Genomic DNA, 16,499 nt, shown 5'->3' on the forward strand with positions numbered 1-16,499 from the left:
AAACGATGCTATTGAGTGCTGAGTGCAGGTGACACTGTTCTAGGTGCCTACCTCGCATTAACTCAACCCTCACGACAACTTCCTGAGACAGACACTCCACTTAATCTGGAATTTTCGGAGGAGCCCCGCCTGCCTACCAAAGCACACAGTAGGGCAGGAGCCTGGAGTCTAGCTCAGGCCTGTGCTCTTGACCCCCACCTTCTACTGTGCCTCCAATTTGTATGTCAGTCAGGGAGATTAGGTGCAGATAGAGAAACCAAGCCTGGCTGGGATAATCATCAAACGGATTTCTGAAGGCTAAGTGGGACTCGTGAAATCTCTGGGAGGGTGGATTCTGGCTGGATGCTCCTGACCCCATTTCTGCCCCTAAGCACTCGTCAAGGCAATGCTTGTCAGCCTACCTTTCAGTTAGGCCAGTGGAACATGGGGGGAAATAATGTACAGCACTTCCAGGCCTGGCCCTAAAAGTTCTCGCCACATCCTTGGCTTTCACTCTCCTGTGAGAGGGAGTCTGGGACAGGGGAGCCACGCTGTAGAAGCAGCTGGGCCCTGAGTCACCGCTGGGACGAGTGCTGCCCCGCGAGCTGCCCAGCCTCCATGGACCTGCGTGTGATTGGGAAATAAACTCACTGCGTGAGCTGCTGAGAGGTCAGGGTTTGTTTTCTGGAATGACCTAGCCTATTCTGACCAATAAAGCTAGAAAACTAGGCTTGGTGCCTTCATCCTCAGACACAATGCCCTAAATCATATTCCAGAGCTGCTGCCGTGGAGATATCAGTGCTACCGCTGCCAGCGTAGATACACTGACTTAACATGACCGTCACTGTGACATCAACCAGTGGACCCTGTGGATGGAGCCTCTGCTGGGCCGCGTCTGGAGAGCGGGGGCTGCCCCCCACCTGCTCAAGTAGTGGAGTCTGCACAGCCTAGATGATTATGATGTGGTAGTCCTGCCCTCAAAGGGCTAACTAACTGTCCAGCTGGAGGAATGAGAACTCATAAAAGGCCACTGTAACAGAAAAGGAGGCGGTGAGTCTGTGAGAGAAGAGAGATGCTGGTCTCTGATTCCTGCAGAGAGAGAAGCTTTTAGGTCAGGATGAGTGACGTATGTGCTCTTGGGTTTCTGGGATATTGTCTAAATCTGTGTCAAATTAAGTCACTATTTCTGTAACTTAAGAACCTAAGGAAAAATATTGAAGATAAAAATGGGCACAGAAATTATATTTATTAACAACAACAGAAAGTCCCTACAACCCCAAACTCAGTGTATGTATAGATATGGGTGTACACACTTCACCCTGCTCTCAAAGTTCATTGTTAACTTCCTCCCCTTCCGGACAGCCTCATTTGGCAGAGTGAAGTGAAAGGCAACTTTATTTGCTGTTGTGACTCTAAGCCATTACATTTTTTCAGGTCTTTTATTAACGAACCCAAAGTACTACTCTTTTTCTGTCGGTACTTTCATTAATGACACAATAACAACAACATCATGGGTGGCTCTACTACTATTCTTGATCGTCGCTTATTGCATTCAGTGTCTGTTAGAGTTCTGAAAAAAAAATTCCATTGTGTTAAAATGCTCTTTCAAACAGGTTTAATGGCTAAGACGGAGGGCTGTTAACATTGACTTCCCCACACACATTCTTGTTTTTTCGTACCCACCAATCATTCATTCTGAAGTCTATTTCCCTGGTTAATAACATGAAACATTGCATTCATTAGTAACCATTTAAAATATAATCCCTGACAAAATTATCACCATATTAATTTCATACTTTTGTTATATGCTTGTGTTCCCAAATCTTCCTGGGTCCCTTGAAGGTTGCTATTCTGCAGATCTTAATAAAGGACAGCAAAAGGTTGGAAACCAATTTTATGGAGCCTAAATAAATTATGGTACATCTCCCAGTGGAATACTACATATTTGTAGAAAATAGTGAGGGGATGGTTCATGTTCTGATACAGAATGATCTCCAAGATATATTCAGAAAGAGCCAAGCACAGAACAGAATATAGAGAATGCTCCCATTTTTGGTGTGAAGGAGATGTTAGAACATGTGTTAGCTTGCAAAAGCATGAAATACCTCTGGGTGGATGGATACAAGAATGAGGAAACATTTATTGCCTGTTGGGGCAGGGGGAAATTGTGTGGCTGAGAGGCTGGGTGGAGGGGGAGAATTTTCAATGCATCTGCTTTATTTTTACACCCTAAATCCTTCAGTGTGTATTTGCTAAGTGTGAGAACTTCTCTTACGTAACCACCATGCAATGATAAAAATCTGGAAATTTAGCATTAATATACTATCATCCAATCCACAGTCCATATTTTGGTAATTTCAGCTGTCTCAATAATGACTTAATAGCCATTTTTTCCCAAGTCTAAGACTCAACTCAGGAGCATATGTTGCATTTAATTTCCTTTAATGTGTATTTTAGTTTCCTTTAATTTGGAATGCTTCCTATGGCATTCTTTTTTGTCAACAGCAGCAGTGATTAAGCCTCTTTAAGCAGCTTCTCAGGAATGCTGAGACATTGTCTAGATGTAGGCAAGTGGGAGCTAGAATAGCAGAGCCTGAGGGGTGGCTGTCCGCTTCAGCCTAGTTTGTGGCCTAATATGTGGAACCCTTTTGAGGACTCCTTGGAATAGTGGAGTTTTTCTGGAGAGGGTGAGAATATGCTCCTGGTGCACAGGGATGGGTGAGTGGGCTTACAGTCATCATAAATTGGGTCCAAGTGGAAATTTAACCTTATTTTGAGGGCACAGGCTGGTGAGGCTAGGTGACATTCAGATTACATTCTTAGGTACATTTATAAGGGGAGGTTGTCTATACTTTTCATTAGAATATTTTTTAGGCTTTTTATTATGTGACATTTTAAACACATATAAAAGCAGAGAAAACAGTTTAATGAACCCCCATGTACTTACTCATCACCTGGCTTCGACAATTATCCTTCTTCCATTGAGCTCTCCTTCTACTTTTTTCCCATGAAAAATTTTAAGTAAAATCTCCCATACCTCTTATCTTTTTACCTTCAAATACTTCAGAACATATTTCCAACAGATAAAGGATTTTTTAAAAACAGGACATGCTACCACTTCATTATCACATCTAGTGAATTAATAATATTGTCTTAATAAAATCTAGTATCAATGCACATTCCATTTACAATCTCTCATGAATGTCTTTTTGCAGTTGGTTTATTTGTACTGAGATCTGAATAAGAAGCCATTCTGATGTGGTCGTACAGGACAGCAGTGGAGGAAAATACTCCCACTGAGCAGAACTTCACCCAGTGCAACTGGCTATTCATTTGCCTGAAATTAGAGGTGACCAGAGGTATGGATCTACTTTGATTCATGGGCAGTGGCTAATGGTTTGGCTGGCTGGTCAGGGACTTGGAAAGGACACAGTTAAATGATCACAGTGGGGAGGTTCTGGGGAAAAGGTGTGTGAATAGATACCTTTGAATGACCACAGAATGTGAAGATCTGTGTCCCAATAGTCACCTAAGAGTAATTATACAAGAGAAATATTTTGATAATCAGGTGGATAAAATCATTGGTTCTCTGGATGTTAGTTAGTTTCTTTCCCCAGCAACCTCTGTCCTTACAAAGGCCTCATGATCAAAGTGGCCAAGGCAGCAATGATGGAGACCGTGCATAGGCTCCACAACATGGACTGTCCACCTCCTAAAGTCTCTGTCTACAGTCACCGCTGAGAGGCCAACCCGCCAACAGCAAAGACCAACACTGAGCCCCCAACGTAGCACCATTCTTCGGGAGAATCAGTGAGCCACCTCCTCCATGTAAGGGGTGGTATTTTAATCTCACTGACACAGACACCTACTTTTTGTGTGTGTGTGTGTGTGTGTGTGTGTTAGTTTCTGCTTTATAACAAAGTGAATCAGCTACACATATACACACGTTCCCATATCTCCTCCCTCCTGCATCTCCCTCCCTCCCACCCTCCCCATCCCACCCCCCCCAGGCGGTCACAAAGCACTGAGCTGATCTCCCTGTGCTATGCGGCTGCTTCCCACTAGCTATCTATTTTACATTTGGTAGTGTATATATGTCCATGACACTCTCTCACCCTGTCACATCTCACCCCTCCCCCTCCCCATATCCTCAAGTCCATTCTTTAGTAGGTCTGCAGACACCTACTTTTGATATAGATTTGCTTTTCCTGCCTGCAATATTTTTTTTCCCAAACTAGTATCCATGCACTGACAAAATACCTTATTCACCAAGATGTTATTCCACTTTACATTACTTGTGACCGAGGAACTCATTTTACAGCCAATGAAGAACAGCATTGAGCTCACGTTCATGGAAGTCACTGGTCTACCTCATCGTCTCGATTACCGTAGCTTTATAGGAAGACTTGAAAATCAGGTAGTGTAAGTCCTCCTACTTTGTTCTTCCCTTAAATAGTTTTCTGGCTATTCTAGATTCTTTGCATTTTCTTATAACTTTTAAAATAAGCTTGTCAATTTCTACCAAAAAAACCCTGCTGGGATTTGAATGGGATTATGTTGAATCTGTAGGTGAATTTTGAGCGAACCGACATCTTAACAATACTGAGTCTTCCAACCCATGCACATGGCATAGCCCTCTATTTATTTGTCTTCTTTACTTTCTCTTAGCAATGTTTTGCAGTTTTTTGGTATACAGGTCTTGTGCATGCATTCTGTTAAATTCATTCCTAATTATTGTATGGTTTGTGATGCTACTGTGGCTTCGGGCTGGGCTTCCAGAAGGGCTATGACTTCTACTTGGACTAATGCTGGCGCTGCTTTGACTCTGGCTCCTGGCCGACTGCCGCCGTGTCCAGGCTCTTTTGCTTCCTCCATCACTTTATTGTTCGGTTCCTTAGACAAGTTTCCTCTTCTCTTACAGATATGTTACTTTCGCTATCACCTTCATTATAGTCTGGTTCAATAGCAGCTTCATCAGTTTCTCTAGTTAAGTCGGAGGAAGGTCAAAAGGAGTGGCTTAGCTGGGGTTTAGGCTGGATAGCATTCCTGCCAATTTGCCCATTAATCTGCACATTTTCAATCTGTGTCTGGTGGGTTAAGAATATGTATCATGTAATGTATTGCTACTTGATTCTTTTTCGTTCCTTGCTTCTAAGATGTGCTTCTCATGATCCTTATAAGGATTTTTATCTACAGATTTTGTCTCTTCACTTGAGCATTTAGTGTCATAAGTGGCTTGTGATCATGAATTTTTTTTGTCTCCTGTGGGAATAGAAATACTTTTGGGGGGAATGTTCTATTCTTTTTTAGGCAACTCTTTCTCCTCCCTCAGCTTATTTTTCTGTTGACATGCAGGAGCTATAGGGTTTTTTGTTTTTTTTTTAATAGATTGAGAAAGTTTCCTTCTATTCCAGTATTTTGCTGAGAGTGTTTTTTTAAATCATAAACAGTTGTTTAATTTTGTTAAGCTTTTTCTGTGTCTCTGGTTTTCTCTTTTATTCTGTTAATGTCATGAATTACACTGATTTTTTTCAAATGTTAAGCCAACTCTGGATTCCTGGGATAAACCCCACTAAGTCACATGTAGTATCCTTGTTATATTTTGCTGGATTCAATTTGCTAATGTTTTGTTAAGGATTTATGGTCATGAGAGATATTAGCCTGGAGTTTACTTTTCTTATAATAACTTTTTTTCTTATCAGGATAATGTTGGCATCATAAAATGGATGTGGGAAGTGCTCCCTTCACCTCTTTTATGAAAGTGATAGTGTAAGATTGGTGTTATTTCCTTAAATGTTTGGTAGATTTCACCAGGGAAGCCATCTGGGCTGTTTTTTTCTTTTTCTTTTTCAAAAGAGTTCAATTTTTTCGTAGACATAGTATCATTTAGATGATATCTCTTTTTTTTTTTTTTAAAGATTTATTTATTGATTGATTGATTGCTATGTTGGGTCTTCGTTTCTGTGCTAGGGCTTTCTCTAGTTGCGGCAAGCGGGGGCCACTCTTCATCGCGGTGCGCGGGCCTCTCACTATCGTGGCCTCTCTTGTTGCAGAGCACAGGCTCCAGATGCGCAGGCTCAGTAGTTGTGGCTCACGGGCCCAGTTGCTCCGCGGCATGTGGGATCTTCCCAGACCAGGGCGCGAACCCGTGTCCCCTGCATTAGCAGGCAGATTCTCCACCACTGCGCCACCAGGGAAGCCCTAGATGATATCTCTTAAGTCAGTTTTTATAATTTGCCCCTTTGAAGGAATAGGTAATTTCATTATGTTGATGAATTTTGGGGGCATAAATTTGTTTATATTATTCCTTTTTATCATGCTAATGTTTGTAGGACCTGTAGTTTTGACTCCTCTTTAACTTCTGATTTTGGGTTTTTCCTTGGTAAGTCTAGAGGTTTATCAATTTTATCACATTTTTTAAAGACAGCTTTTGGTTTAATTGGTTCATGCTGCTGATTGTGAATTTTCTATTTCATTATTCTTATTCTTGCCTTCATTTTCTACTTTATTTATTTTGGACTTAAGCTGCTCTTTTCTTTCTACTTTCTTACTGTGGAAGCTTAGATGGTTGCTTTTAGACCTTCTTCCTTCTAAGCACTGCTTTACCTATTCTACAATTTCTTTTTCTTTTACAGTCCTACTTGTGTCTGTTCCTGAGAGGGCACTGAGGAATTTCAAAACCTGAGCAGCTGTACCCCCCTCCATTGTGTCTCTTCATCAGATGTTAAAAAGGGTTTTGTGACCTTAAAGTTTTGGACTATTTAAAACCAATTAAGTGTGGATTTTTAGGTAATTTCTTACTGAATCTACCAATTGTATCCTTCTACATAATAAGACCTAGAGCAGTTGGCTGAGTGTTCTGGAGGAAGAAGCTTTGTGTTTCAGATTTTGTCTTCTCTCTCCTGCGTCAGAAAAGTTGTTGCTAAACAGGGCCTCTCATGTCAGCCTCCTTTTTCTCTTCTAGTTTTCTTCATGTGAAATAGCATAAACTCTAGCTGTACCCAAGTTTTTTTGGTGTGCATTAAGGAAACTATCTCTTCATACTCATCAGTTTTGTTAGAGAAATGGGCTTCTGGATTTGGTTCCAATTCAGCAGGATTAAGAAGTGGAAATGTATTGAAATGAGGATAAAGGGCATTTTAAATGATATCAGAAATCCTATTTGGTGAAATAAGGGCAAATTAGTTTCTACTCCATTTCCCCCACATCCCATTTTAAAACAGGTGGCCTTTTAAAGACAGATGTTTTTGTGGCAATGGGCATTTGATACATTAGCCTTCCTGGACTTTCTCAGCAGGGATACAAACCTTGCCAAGTGACCTGGGTGTGTTTCCCCTGAGTCAATTTAGCAATTAAATATGGAGAGGAAATGGATAATCTTATAGTCTACAGATGTCAGAGGCTTCCTTCTCACCCTTTCTCTCTGTATTTTCAGTTTATAAGTCTTTTTGAAAAACGTTTGGACTTCCATTTCCAGGATATAGAAATTTGCAAGAGATCATTACTCTCTTTGTGACAATGCAAGTAATCTGGATGAACTGCAAAATCTTAGTTGTTAAAAATCCACCAGAATTTAAAATGAACTAAATTCCAGAGTGGAAAGAGCCCTTGCTAGGAGAGTGAGACTTGAGGCTGCTTTCGTCAAAGCGGTATGACGGATAGAAGAGCAGACCCACCATAGACAGGGGATTTTTGAATGTGCATTGAGAAACTAGCTGAACAAGCTAAAATTTCCATGAGCTGTCATGATGTATTAAAATCCCACCCCCAAATTTAAATGCTAAATGGCATCTATCTGCCAATTCTTGTCTGTAGGGCTTCACTAACTGCATGACCGTGGCCTGGTGAAGGTAAAGGCCAGCAAATGAGGGTGGACAGAGATTTCTTTTGGAGCACTCACCTATTGTTTCCTTCTAAGTCTTCACTGAGTACAAAACAACAGCAGGGACAGGAAGGAAGATAGGGGGAGAACCCCTCAAGGCACATATGCCCACCAATTCTTTACCAGTGAGCACACAGTCAAAGGTAGAAGATGTGTGAAAAAGCAGGAAGATGTGACCCATAATCAAGAGGAAAAAATAGCCAATTGCAACAGAACCAGGAATGACCCAGATGTTGGAATCAGCAGACAAAATCTTTAAGTATTATAACTGTGTTGAAGTATTTACTGGAAAAGATGGGCAAAATGAATGAAAAAATGAGAAGTTTCCACAGAGAATCTGAAGCCCTATAAAAGAATGAAATGGAAATTCTAGAACTGAAATGAAAATTTTAATGAAGGTCTTACCAGCAGACTAGATACAGCAGAAGAAAAGATCCAAAACTTGAAGACAGGTTAATAAAATTTATCCAAACTAATGCATAAGGAGAGAAAAAGTAAATTGAATTTAAATTAAATTTTAAAACTTATAGCAGATTTTCAGAAAACAGTAGGACAACATAAAACACTATAGTATATACATATTTGGAGTCCTTCAAAGAGAGAAGAGAGAAAATGGGGCAGAGGGAATATCTGAAGGGATTGTGCTTAAGAATTTTTAAAAATTAATGAGAAATACTAATATATTAATTTGCAGATCTTAGAAGCCCATGAAAACCCAAGTAGAATAAATATAAGGAGGGACTTCCCCGGTGGCTCAGTGGTTAAGAATCTGCCTGCCAATGCAGGGGACACGGGTTCGAGCCCTGGTCCAGGAAGATCCCACATGCCGCGGAGCAACTAAGCCTGTGCACCACAACTACTGAGCCTGCGCTCTAGAGCCCACGAGCCACAGCTACTGAGCCCTCGCGCCACAACTACTGAGCCCGCGTGCCTAGAGCCCGTGCTCCACAACAAGAGAAGCCACTGCAAGGAGAAGCCCGTGCACGGCAACGAAGAGTAGCCCCCGCTCAGCCGCAACTAGAGAAAGCCCGCACGCAGCAATGAAGACCCAACACAGCCAAAAATAAAATTAATTAATTAATTAATTAAAAAAATAATAAGTATAAGGAAAACCATACCAAGGCTCATCATAGTCAAACTGCTGAAAACCAAAATTAAAGAGAATATCTTAAGCACAGTCAGAGAAAAAAGACACATACATTTAAGAATACAATAATAAGAATGATGGCTGACATCTAATAAAAAAACCAGTAGAATCCAGAAGACATTGGAATGGCTTCTTTAAAATGCTGAAAGAAAAAAAATCATTCAAAATGCATACTTCAAAAATGAAAAAAAAATTAAAGACATTTTCCCACATAAAAAAGCTGAGAGAGCTTGGCTCTAGTAGACTTTTATTACAAGAAATCATGAAGTTCTCAGGCTAAAGGGAAATGATTTTTACAGGAAGCACAATTTTTCCTCATTACTATAGTATGATTAGCATCTTTGCATATAGTTATTTGTCTGGACTGCTGAATATTTTCCTAGGATTTATACTCTAAAGTGGAATTACTAAGGACAAAGAATATGATTCGAAATGTTATTTTACAACAACAGGAACTACTAGTAAGCTGATCTATCTCTTTGCCAATTTTTCCTCAGTACAGTCAGGGCTAATGTCAGTCTGAACTCACTGTGAGTTATAAGTTTAAGGAAGCTTACAATTGCAAATAAAGTGTATCAGTCTTATTTCCTTTACCACTTCAGAAAAGTCTTCAACTGAGTAGGCAGGTACAGACAACACTTTAAGACAATGGTCCTCAACTCCCTTTGCACATTAGCATCGCCTATTTCATAGGAATATTATTAATTCTTAATACATGAATGTTTTAATGTGAATTAATATGAATTCAGTTTAATATGAATCCTCAGGGACAGTCATGGGCTTCTATATATCTATATTTTTGAAAATTCTCAGCTAATTCCAATGTGTAGCCAGGCTTAAAGGACCACTGTTTTAAAATTTTAAAATGTTTGGTCAGTGTCTAGTAGCCAAATGAATTTTTTTTTTTAAATTCATTTTATTTTTTAATTATTTTTGGCTGTGTTGGGTCTTCGTTGCTGCACGCGGGCTTTCTCTAGTTGTGGCGATCGGGGGCTACTCTTCGTTGCTGTGCGCGGGCTTCTCTTGTTGCGGAGCACGGGCTCTAGGCATGTGGGCTTCAGTAGTTGTGGCACGCAGGCTTCAGTAGTTGTGGCTCACGGGCTCTAGAGCGCAGGCTCAGTAGTTGTGGCGCATGGGCTTAGTTGCTCCGCGGCATGTGGGATCTTCCCGGACCAGGGCTCGAACCTGTGTCCCCTGCATTGGCCGGCGGATTCTTAACCACTGCACCACCAGGGAAGCCCGCCAAATGAATTTTAACTGTTGACCTGTTAAGTGCCTTTGATCTTTGCTTTCTTAGGACTTGGATTTACTTCTGATCATGGTTATACTTAAAAACTAAGGTTGATGGATAAAATACAAGATGCTCAGTTCAATTTGAATTTCAGATAAACAGCCAATAATTTTTTAGAGAAAGTTAAGTCCCATGGATTGCAGGTGACATGCTTATCCTAAAAATTATTGGTTGTTTATCTGAAAATCAAATTGAACTGGATATTTTGTATTTCTATTTGCTAAATCTGGCTGCGCTTATCGTAGTTATACTTCAGGATACAGCCTGATTTTCTGTGGCATTCTGCTGCTCTTGCCGAGGACTGGTGTTGGGACTCTTTGTTTTATGAAGAGGTTTGTGTTTATAATAAGTTTCAGCTTCAGATTCTCTCTGCCCAGGACAGAAAACTACATTCACCAGCCTTCTGAAATCAGTCCACACAGAAACTTTCAACACACTCCATGAGGTCTTGGTGGCCCCTTGGCTTGTCCTAATGTCTGTTGTGGGAAGCTTTTACTTGGTGTAGGAGAGGGTTCCTAACGGCCATAAGGTATGCAATCGCCTCTTTAGACATAGAGAAGGAATCTTCTAGCACTTCTGCCTGCCAGTGAACAGAACATGTGCTATAGAGTAGGCTTTTGTTCAGACAGCAGTCCCCGGAACCCGTTAGCTATGAGTAGGTAAGGGGAGCTGATGCCCATTACCCCAGGAAAAGGGTACAACAGGGCATGTTGTTTGTTTTGTTTTGTTTTTGAGTGTGTGTGTGTGTGTGTGTGTGTTTAGAAAATGCTCCTTCTCCCTCTAGTAGTAAATCACGGAGGGGGTGGACCAAATTGTACAAGCTGCCCCGGGGTAGGCGGGGGGGTGGTGGGGCTCCTGTGTGTAGGGTATTTAGACCTTAAGTTCAGTGGCTCCCTGAAACTTGAAGTTAGGGGGACCTGGTGAGGTCAAATGACACGGCCCTGCCCACAGCATTCTGGTAGGGAAGAACCCCAAGGGATCCAAAAAGAGACCAGCCAGAAAGGAAAGGGAAGTCTGGAAGCCCTGTTGGATTCAGAGGCCCCCACCCCCAGAGTGGTTTGATGAATGATAGCTAAGTGCGTGGATGAGAACTACAGAAGGAGTGAAGTCTCACAGCCAGTAAGAGCATCATGCCACCAGCAGACCGCCTGAACCAACCTTGTAGGATTGACTTTCAATAGCGACACCTTGTGGCGGCCTCTAGCAATGGCAGCAGAGAGCTGAGCTTTTTCCTTGTCCACCTAGTGCCAAGAAGCAGGACCCAAGGAGTAGGATTCTTAGTGCAGGGGAGGAGGGAGGGCTCCAGAGGGAGAGCCTGGACTTCCTGTAGAGAAGGGTAGGCGGGTGCTTAGGCAGTTATGGCAGGTGGTATACTGGGTTCACATCCTAGTTCTGCCTCTGTGAGGAGTTGGCAAGTTACTGCATCTCTTTCTGCCACAGTTTCTTTATCTGCCGAATGAGGATAATAATAGTACCTATCTCCTGAGGTTGTTGTGAGGGTTAAATGAGTTAATCCATGCTAGAATAGTGCCTGGCACATAGTGAGTGCTCAGGAAATTGTGCAGGCTGATGATATTGTTGTTAGGAAAGATAAAAAGAGATGAGACGATACTGGTGCCCAAGTGAGCTGACGCCATAACAAGCTCAGAGGCAGAAACCTTGATTCTCACTTCGCAGATGATGCAGCTGACTTTCAGAGAATGAAAGCGACTTGCTCAAGAGCATGTCGCATGATTTGATGGACATGATTTGAACTCTGGTCCTCTGATCTGACTTGTGTTTCCTGGAAGCTTGAAATTACCTAACCTAAAAGCCAGGTCTCTGTGATTCTTCAGGCATGATTGGAATCAGATCCAAAGCTATTTTAATGGCAAATGAACCTGAAGCTGAAGTGAACCACACAGAAGAAAAAAAGCCCCGTTTATATCACCTCTGATTTTTTCCCCCTTGATCCATTGTTTCTTTTCCATCTTCAGTGCTTCTGCCTTAGTGTAACCCTCATCTGTCACCTGGACTCTATAGTCATCTCCTAACTGGTTTTCCTCCTCTTGGTCCTTCTCCCCTCTACACATCTAGAAGGGTGGTCTTTCTAAACTGTACCCCCTCTCGAGGCTTCCAGTGTCTCCTCACCTCCTCTGAGACTGTCCAGACTGTTGAACTGTGTGCAATCAAACCCCAGTCTCCTCAGCTTCTTTTCCTGCTACTCTCCCAAGAGCAGGTTCTCTTTCTGCAACCAAAGCATTTGGAGCCTTCTACAGTACCACTCACTGTGTTATATTTTAACTGTTGTTTGCACTCAGTGGTTCCAGGAGACTGTGAAATCATTGATGGCAGAGATCATATCTGATCTGCTGGTGTCCCTCAGTGGCTGCCACGGCACCAGGTTGGGAAGTGTTGATGAGTGGGACACATCATCCTTGGGCTCATTTAGGATACAGAGGTGGCCACTCCCTGAGTTTAGGGTCAAATGCAACTCTTCAGTGCATCATGAGTAGTATGAAAGGGATGGGAAGAAAATAAATGACCCTTATATACTATATTGATGTGCCAATTCTATATCTTTTAAGAAACCTAAAACATTGCAGTTTGGTCTATATAAGAGCTCTCTAGTCAACAAGCAAAACAAACAAAAAATTTATCATTGCCAGAATTTATTGAGGTACTTTGTGGTGATATCAGCAACAGTTCAAGTTGGAAAGCTTAGGCAGGTCCCAGATGGCAGTGAGAAGCCAGAGCCCTGGGGTACTCTGAGGATTTCTCTGGGCATGCTGGGGTGCCCACAGCAACCCAGCAATTCTGCTAACCAGACTACCTGGCTTCAATCCAAGCTTTGTTGCACTGGCTGTGTGACTTTGGACAACGTGCTCAGCCTCTCTGTGACAATTTACTTAGCTATAAAATGGGGATAATAATAGCACCCCTCATAGTGTTATTGTGAGGTGTTAATATCTACAAAGTTCTCAGAACAATGTCTGGCAAGTAGTAAGCGCTACACACGTTAGCTCTTATTACTGCCAACCCAGGAAGATCAGAGCTGTTTTTCTGAAAACGGGGCACCATAAGATCAGATCTGTCCCCTGAGTGGACTAGTTCATGGGTAAATGTGCCCCCTTTTCTCTGTCTATCCCTTGCCTCACCACCTTTGCTTCTCGTGGTGTAGTTGAGAGTGCTTTGGGTTTTAAGACAGGAGGGGACCTGAGCCCTGGATCCTGATTGTCGTCTATCAACTGTGTGAACTTGAGCAGTTCTTTCATCTCTTGGGGCCCAGGGTCTTCTGTTAAATGAGATGGTTGGACTAAGGTGATTGCTAAGGACCTTCCAGCTTGGGATTCTTTGATGCTTCAGCTCTTCCCCCCACTGCTGCCTCGGAGCTGACCATTCATCAGCCCCTTAAAGAGAATGGCAGGGGGAGCCCCCATCTGCTGCGGCTGAGGGCGCCTCAAGAGCGCCAGGCTCCACATCACACCATAGAGATGTGATGCCAGATGCTCAGCCTGTGGGTCCTGCCTCCCAATCTGGGTTCTGCTGATGCAGAGGATCCAAGGGTTCCTAATGGGTTAGGTGATGATCACTCCTTGGGTGTCCAGTGTGGGATTGGGGGATCTTGTCCAGTTGCCAGTTAAGCAGCATTTCAGCAAGACTAATGTTGCTTAACTGGCAACTGATGGCAGCCCATAAGAGACTGAGACTGGCCTCTTGCTTGACGTGCGCTGCTCAGATGTATAGCACAGGGCTGGATGCACTGTAAATGTTCACTAAATATTTTTGAATAATGGTAATAAGCCAGTGGTAGGTTGTGGCTGCTGAGAAACCTAATGTCATCTCAGGCCGCATTAATAGAAGCATGTTTAGCAGAATGAGGGAGGTGGTAACCTCACTGTTGCATGCTGTAGAGACCTTATCTGTCGAACTAAATTTCATTTTGATTACCCACTAAGGCTCCATGAGAGCTGGTGCTTGCCTTTTTTGCTACTGTATTGCCAATAAGAACATTGCACCTGTCAGATACCAGGCCTGCAATAAATCTGTTGCCTGCTGGACAGGGGGAGATCTTGTTCTCCTTCAAGATTGCAAGGAGGGTTGTCGGCCTCATGAAAAGCAGCAGAAGTAATTTGTGGATATCTAACCCACCTACACAGCAAACCCTGAGAGTCTTCCCCAAATATCCGAATAATGCACATCTGTGTTTTCTCCTGCCTAGCTAACATCCCTTCCCCCTTTTGGTCACAGTATCCTGGCTTTATTTTGGGAATCCCATTGAGGAGAACCCTATGGGACTTGTTGATTCCGTTGAGTACAGCCTTGGTGGGACCATTTCTCAAGGAGCCCTGGGCTCCCCGTCTCAGAGTGACACACAACTCGGGCTAGGTTTTTCCAGAGCGGTGGTTCTCACAGCATGGATTCCGGACCAGCAGCACCAGCCCTGCTTAGGAGCTTATCAGACATGCAAAATTCTGGAGTCCTACCTCAGAATCGGACACTTTGCGTGCAGAGCCCAGCAATCTGTGTTTTAGCAAGCCCTGCAGGGCGTTCTGATGTTAAAGTGGGTCTTATCGTTATCTGAGGGTTGACTCTTGATTCCACCCAAACACTGAAATCAGTTGGCACCACGTTTTCCACTGGTGGGGAGTGGGGTGTAGGGCTTCGGGGGGTGTGACCCTCAAGACACTGCCCAAAGGCAGAGATAGAGACCCAGATGTGGAGGACAAACGTATGGACACCAAGGGGGGAAAGCGGTGGGGGGTGGTGGTAGTGGGATGAACTGGGAGATTGGAATTGACATACATACACTGATGTAGATAAAATGGATGACTAATAAGAACCTGCTGTATAAAAGATAAATTAAAAAGAAGACACTGCCCAGGGGTTTTTGCTCCTAAGATCTCTGGAACCTGACCTGTCAGGGACCCAAGTCTTCAGATTTTCTTCAATTCTATGAGCTTCCCATGTCCAAGTAAGTTCTTTAATTTCTTTCTTTTTAAAAAAAATTTGCTTCAGTGAGCTAGAGTCAATTTCTGTTTATTAAAATCAAAGAGCCCACTGACACTGGATGGGAAAGGTTTGGTCAGATGACTCATGGGTCCCTTCCAGACTGGCACATGTTGAATGAATGAGTCAATAAATGGCAGATTGATGGAATTGAACCAGATCTCCTCTAGTCTGAGCTCCAAGAGAAAGTAAAATTAGGGCAGGGAGAAAAAAAAAAAAAAAGAAGATTAAGAGTGTGACTCAGTACAGATTCGAGCCAGAATCAGAAGCGTCTTGCCTAGACCAGGATTTTCGAACAAGCACTGGGAAACCTGCCCCAGCGAGAGCTTCTTTGCTGACTGGCCGGTGACCTTAGGAAAGTCGTGTAACCTCCGTAGGTCCCATTTTTCTCTCTCTGAAGGAGAGGATTATTCTGTGCTCTTTGCTCATCCCTCTTCTGTAGCTAAATTAAAATGCCTGCGTGACTAGGAGCAGCCTTGGGGAGGCCCACGTGGCTGCTGCCTGTTGGGCTGTGAGCGATTTGACGGAGCAGAGTCTCCATCTTGGTAACTGGGGCCAGATGCTTCAGCGCAGACCCTGCTGACTCATCAACAGCCCTGCCTTCCCGAGGGCTGGGCTGGGGTCAGCTCCGAGCTAGTACCATCTGCCTTCCCAGAAGCGCCCTGCTGGGGTGGTGCGGTTTAGCGTGGGCAGGAGGAATAGATATGTAGGGGGAGCACACAGGGGTTCTGAAGGATGGGGAGTTCTTGTAGCTGGTGTGAAAATTTATTGGAAGTGAGACTTTTCTAAGGAGAAATTGGATAAAGGAGTGTCTACACGTGGAATTCAGAAGGGTTGTGAAACTCACATACATTTGGAACTGGAAGTGTTCAAAAGCGCCAGTTCACGATGTTTTCATGGCTGTTTGGGGGCCGTCTGGGGGCTGGAGAACCAACCAAAGTCAGGAACCTGACAGCACTGGGGTTTGGAAGGATGGGCTAACAGCTCTCCTATCCTTGTGCCCTTTGGTGCTCCGTCTGCCTCTCTCACCTTCTCTTTGCCTCTCTGTCATTCTTCCTGGTCTCCCAGTCTTCTGGTTTCAGCTTCTTGTTTCTGCGTGCTGCCTTCTCTGCAAGAACCCATTTTGGTTGCCAATGACTGCCACCCAATCATAACAACTTGGGGACACAGAGGGGCTTTATTGGCTCTTGGAATCAAGTCCTAAATTTGAA

The 16,499-nt window shown here is 43.2% G+C and overlaps 1 protein-coding gene across 2 annotated transcripts in view; it reads left to right on the top strand.

Annotated features, from left to right (window-relative positions):
• DLG5 (discs large MAGUK scaffold protein 5) overlaps positions 1-16,499 on the top strand; it is a 200,292-nt gene that overhangs the window by 164,715 nt on the left and 19,078 nt on the right. Inside the window, exon 32 of one of the 2 annotated variants that reach the window (XM_036829445.1) lies at positions 3,195-3,262. The exons of the other annotated variant lie outside the window; for it this stretch is intronic. Coding sequence (XP_036685340.1) covers positions 3,195-3,223 — 29 coding nt within the window. The 3' untranslated portion in view covers positions 3,224-3,262. Of the gene's footprint in view, positions 1-3,194; positions 3,263-16,499 lie in introns of those variants that run through there. 2 annotated transcript variants of the gene reach the window in all.

The sequence above is a fragment of the Balaenoptera musculus genome, chromosome 16 (genome assembly GCF_009873245.2).
Source record: "Balaenoptera musculus isolate JJ_BM4_2016_0621 chromosome 16, mBalMus1.pri.v3, whole genome shotgun sequence".
In the NCBI taxonomy this organism is placed as follows: domain Eukaryota; kingdom Metazoa; phylum Chordata; class Mammalia; order Artiodactyla; family Balaenopteridae; genus Balaenoptera; species Balaenoptera musculus.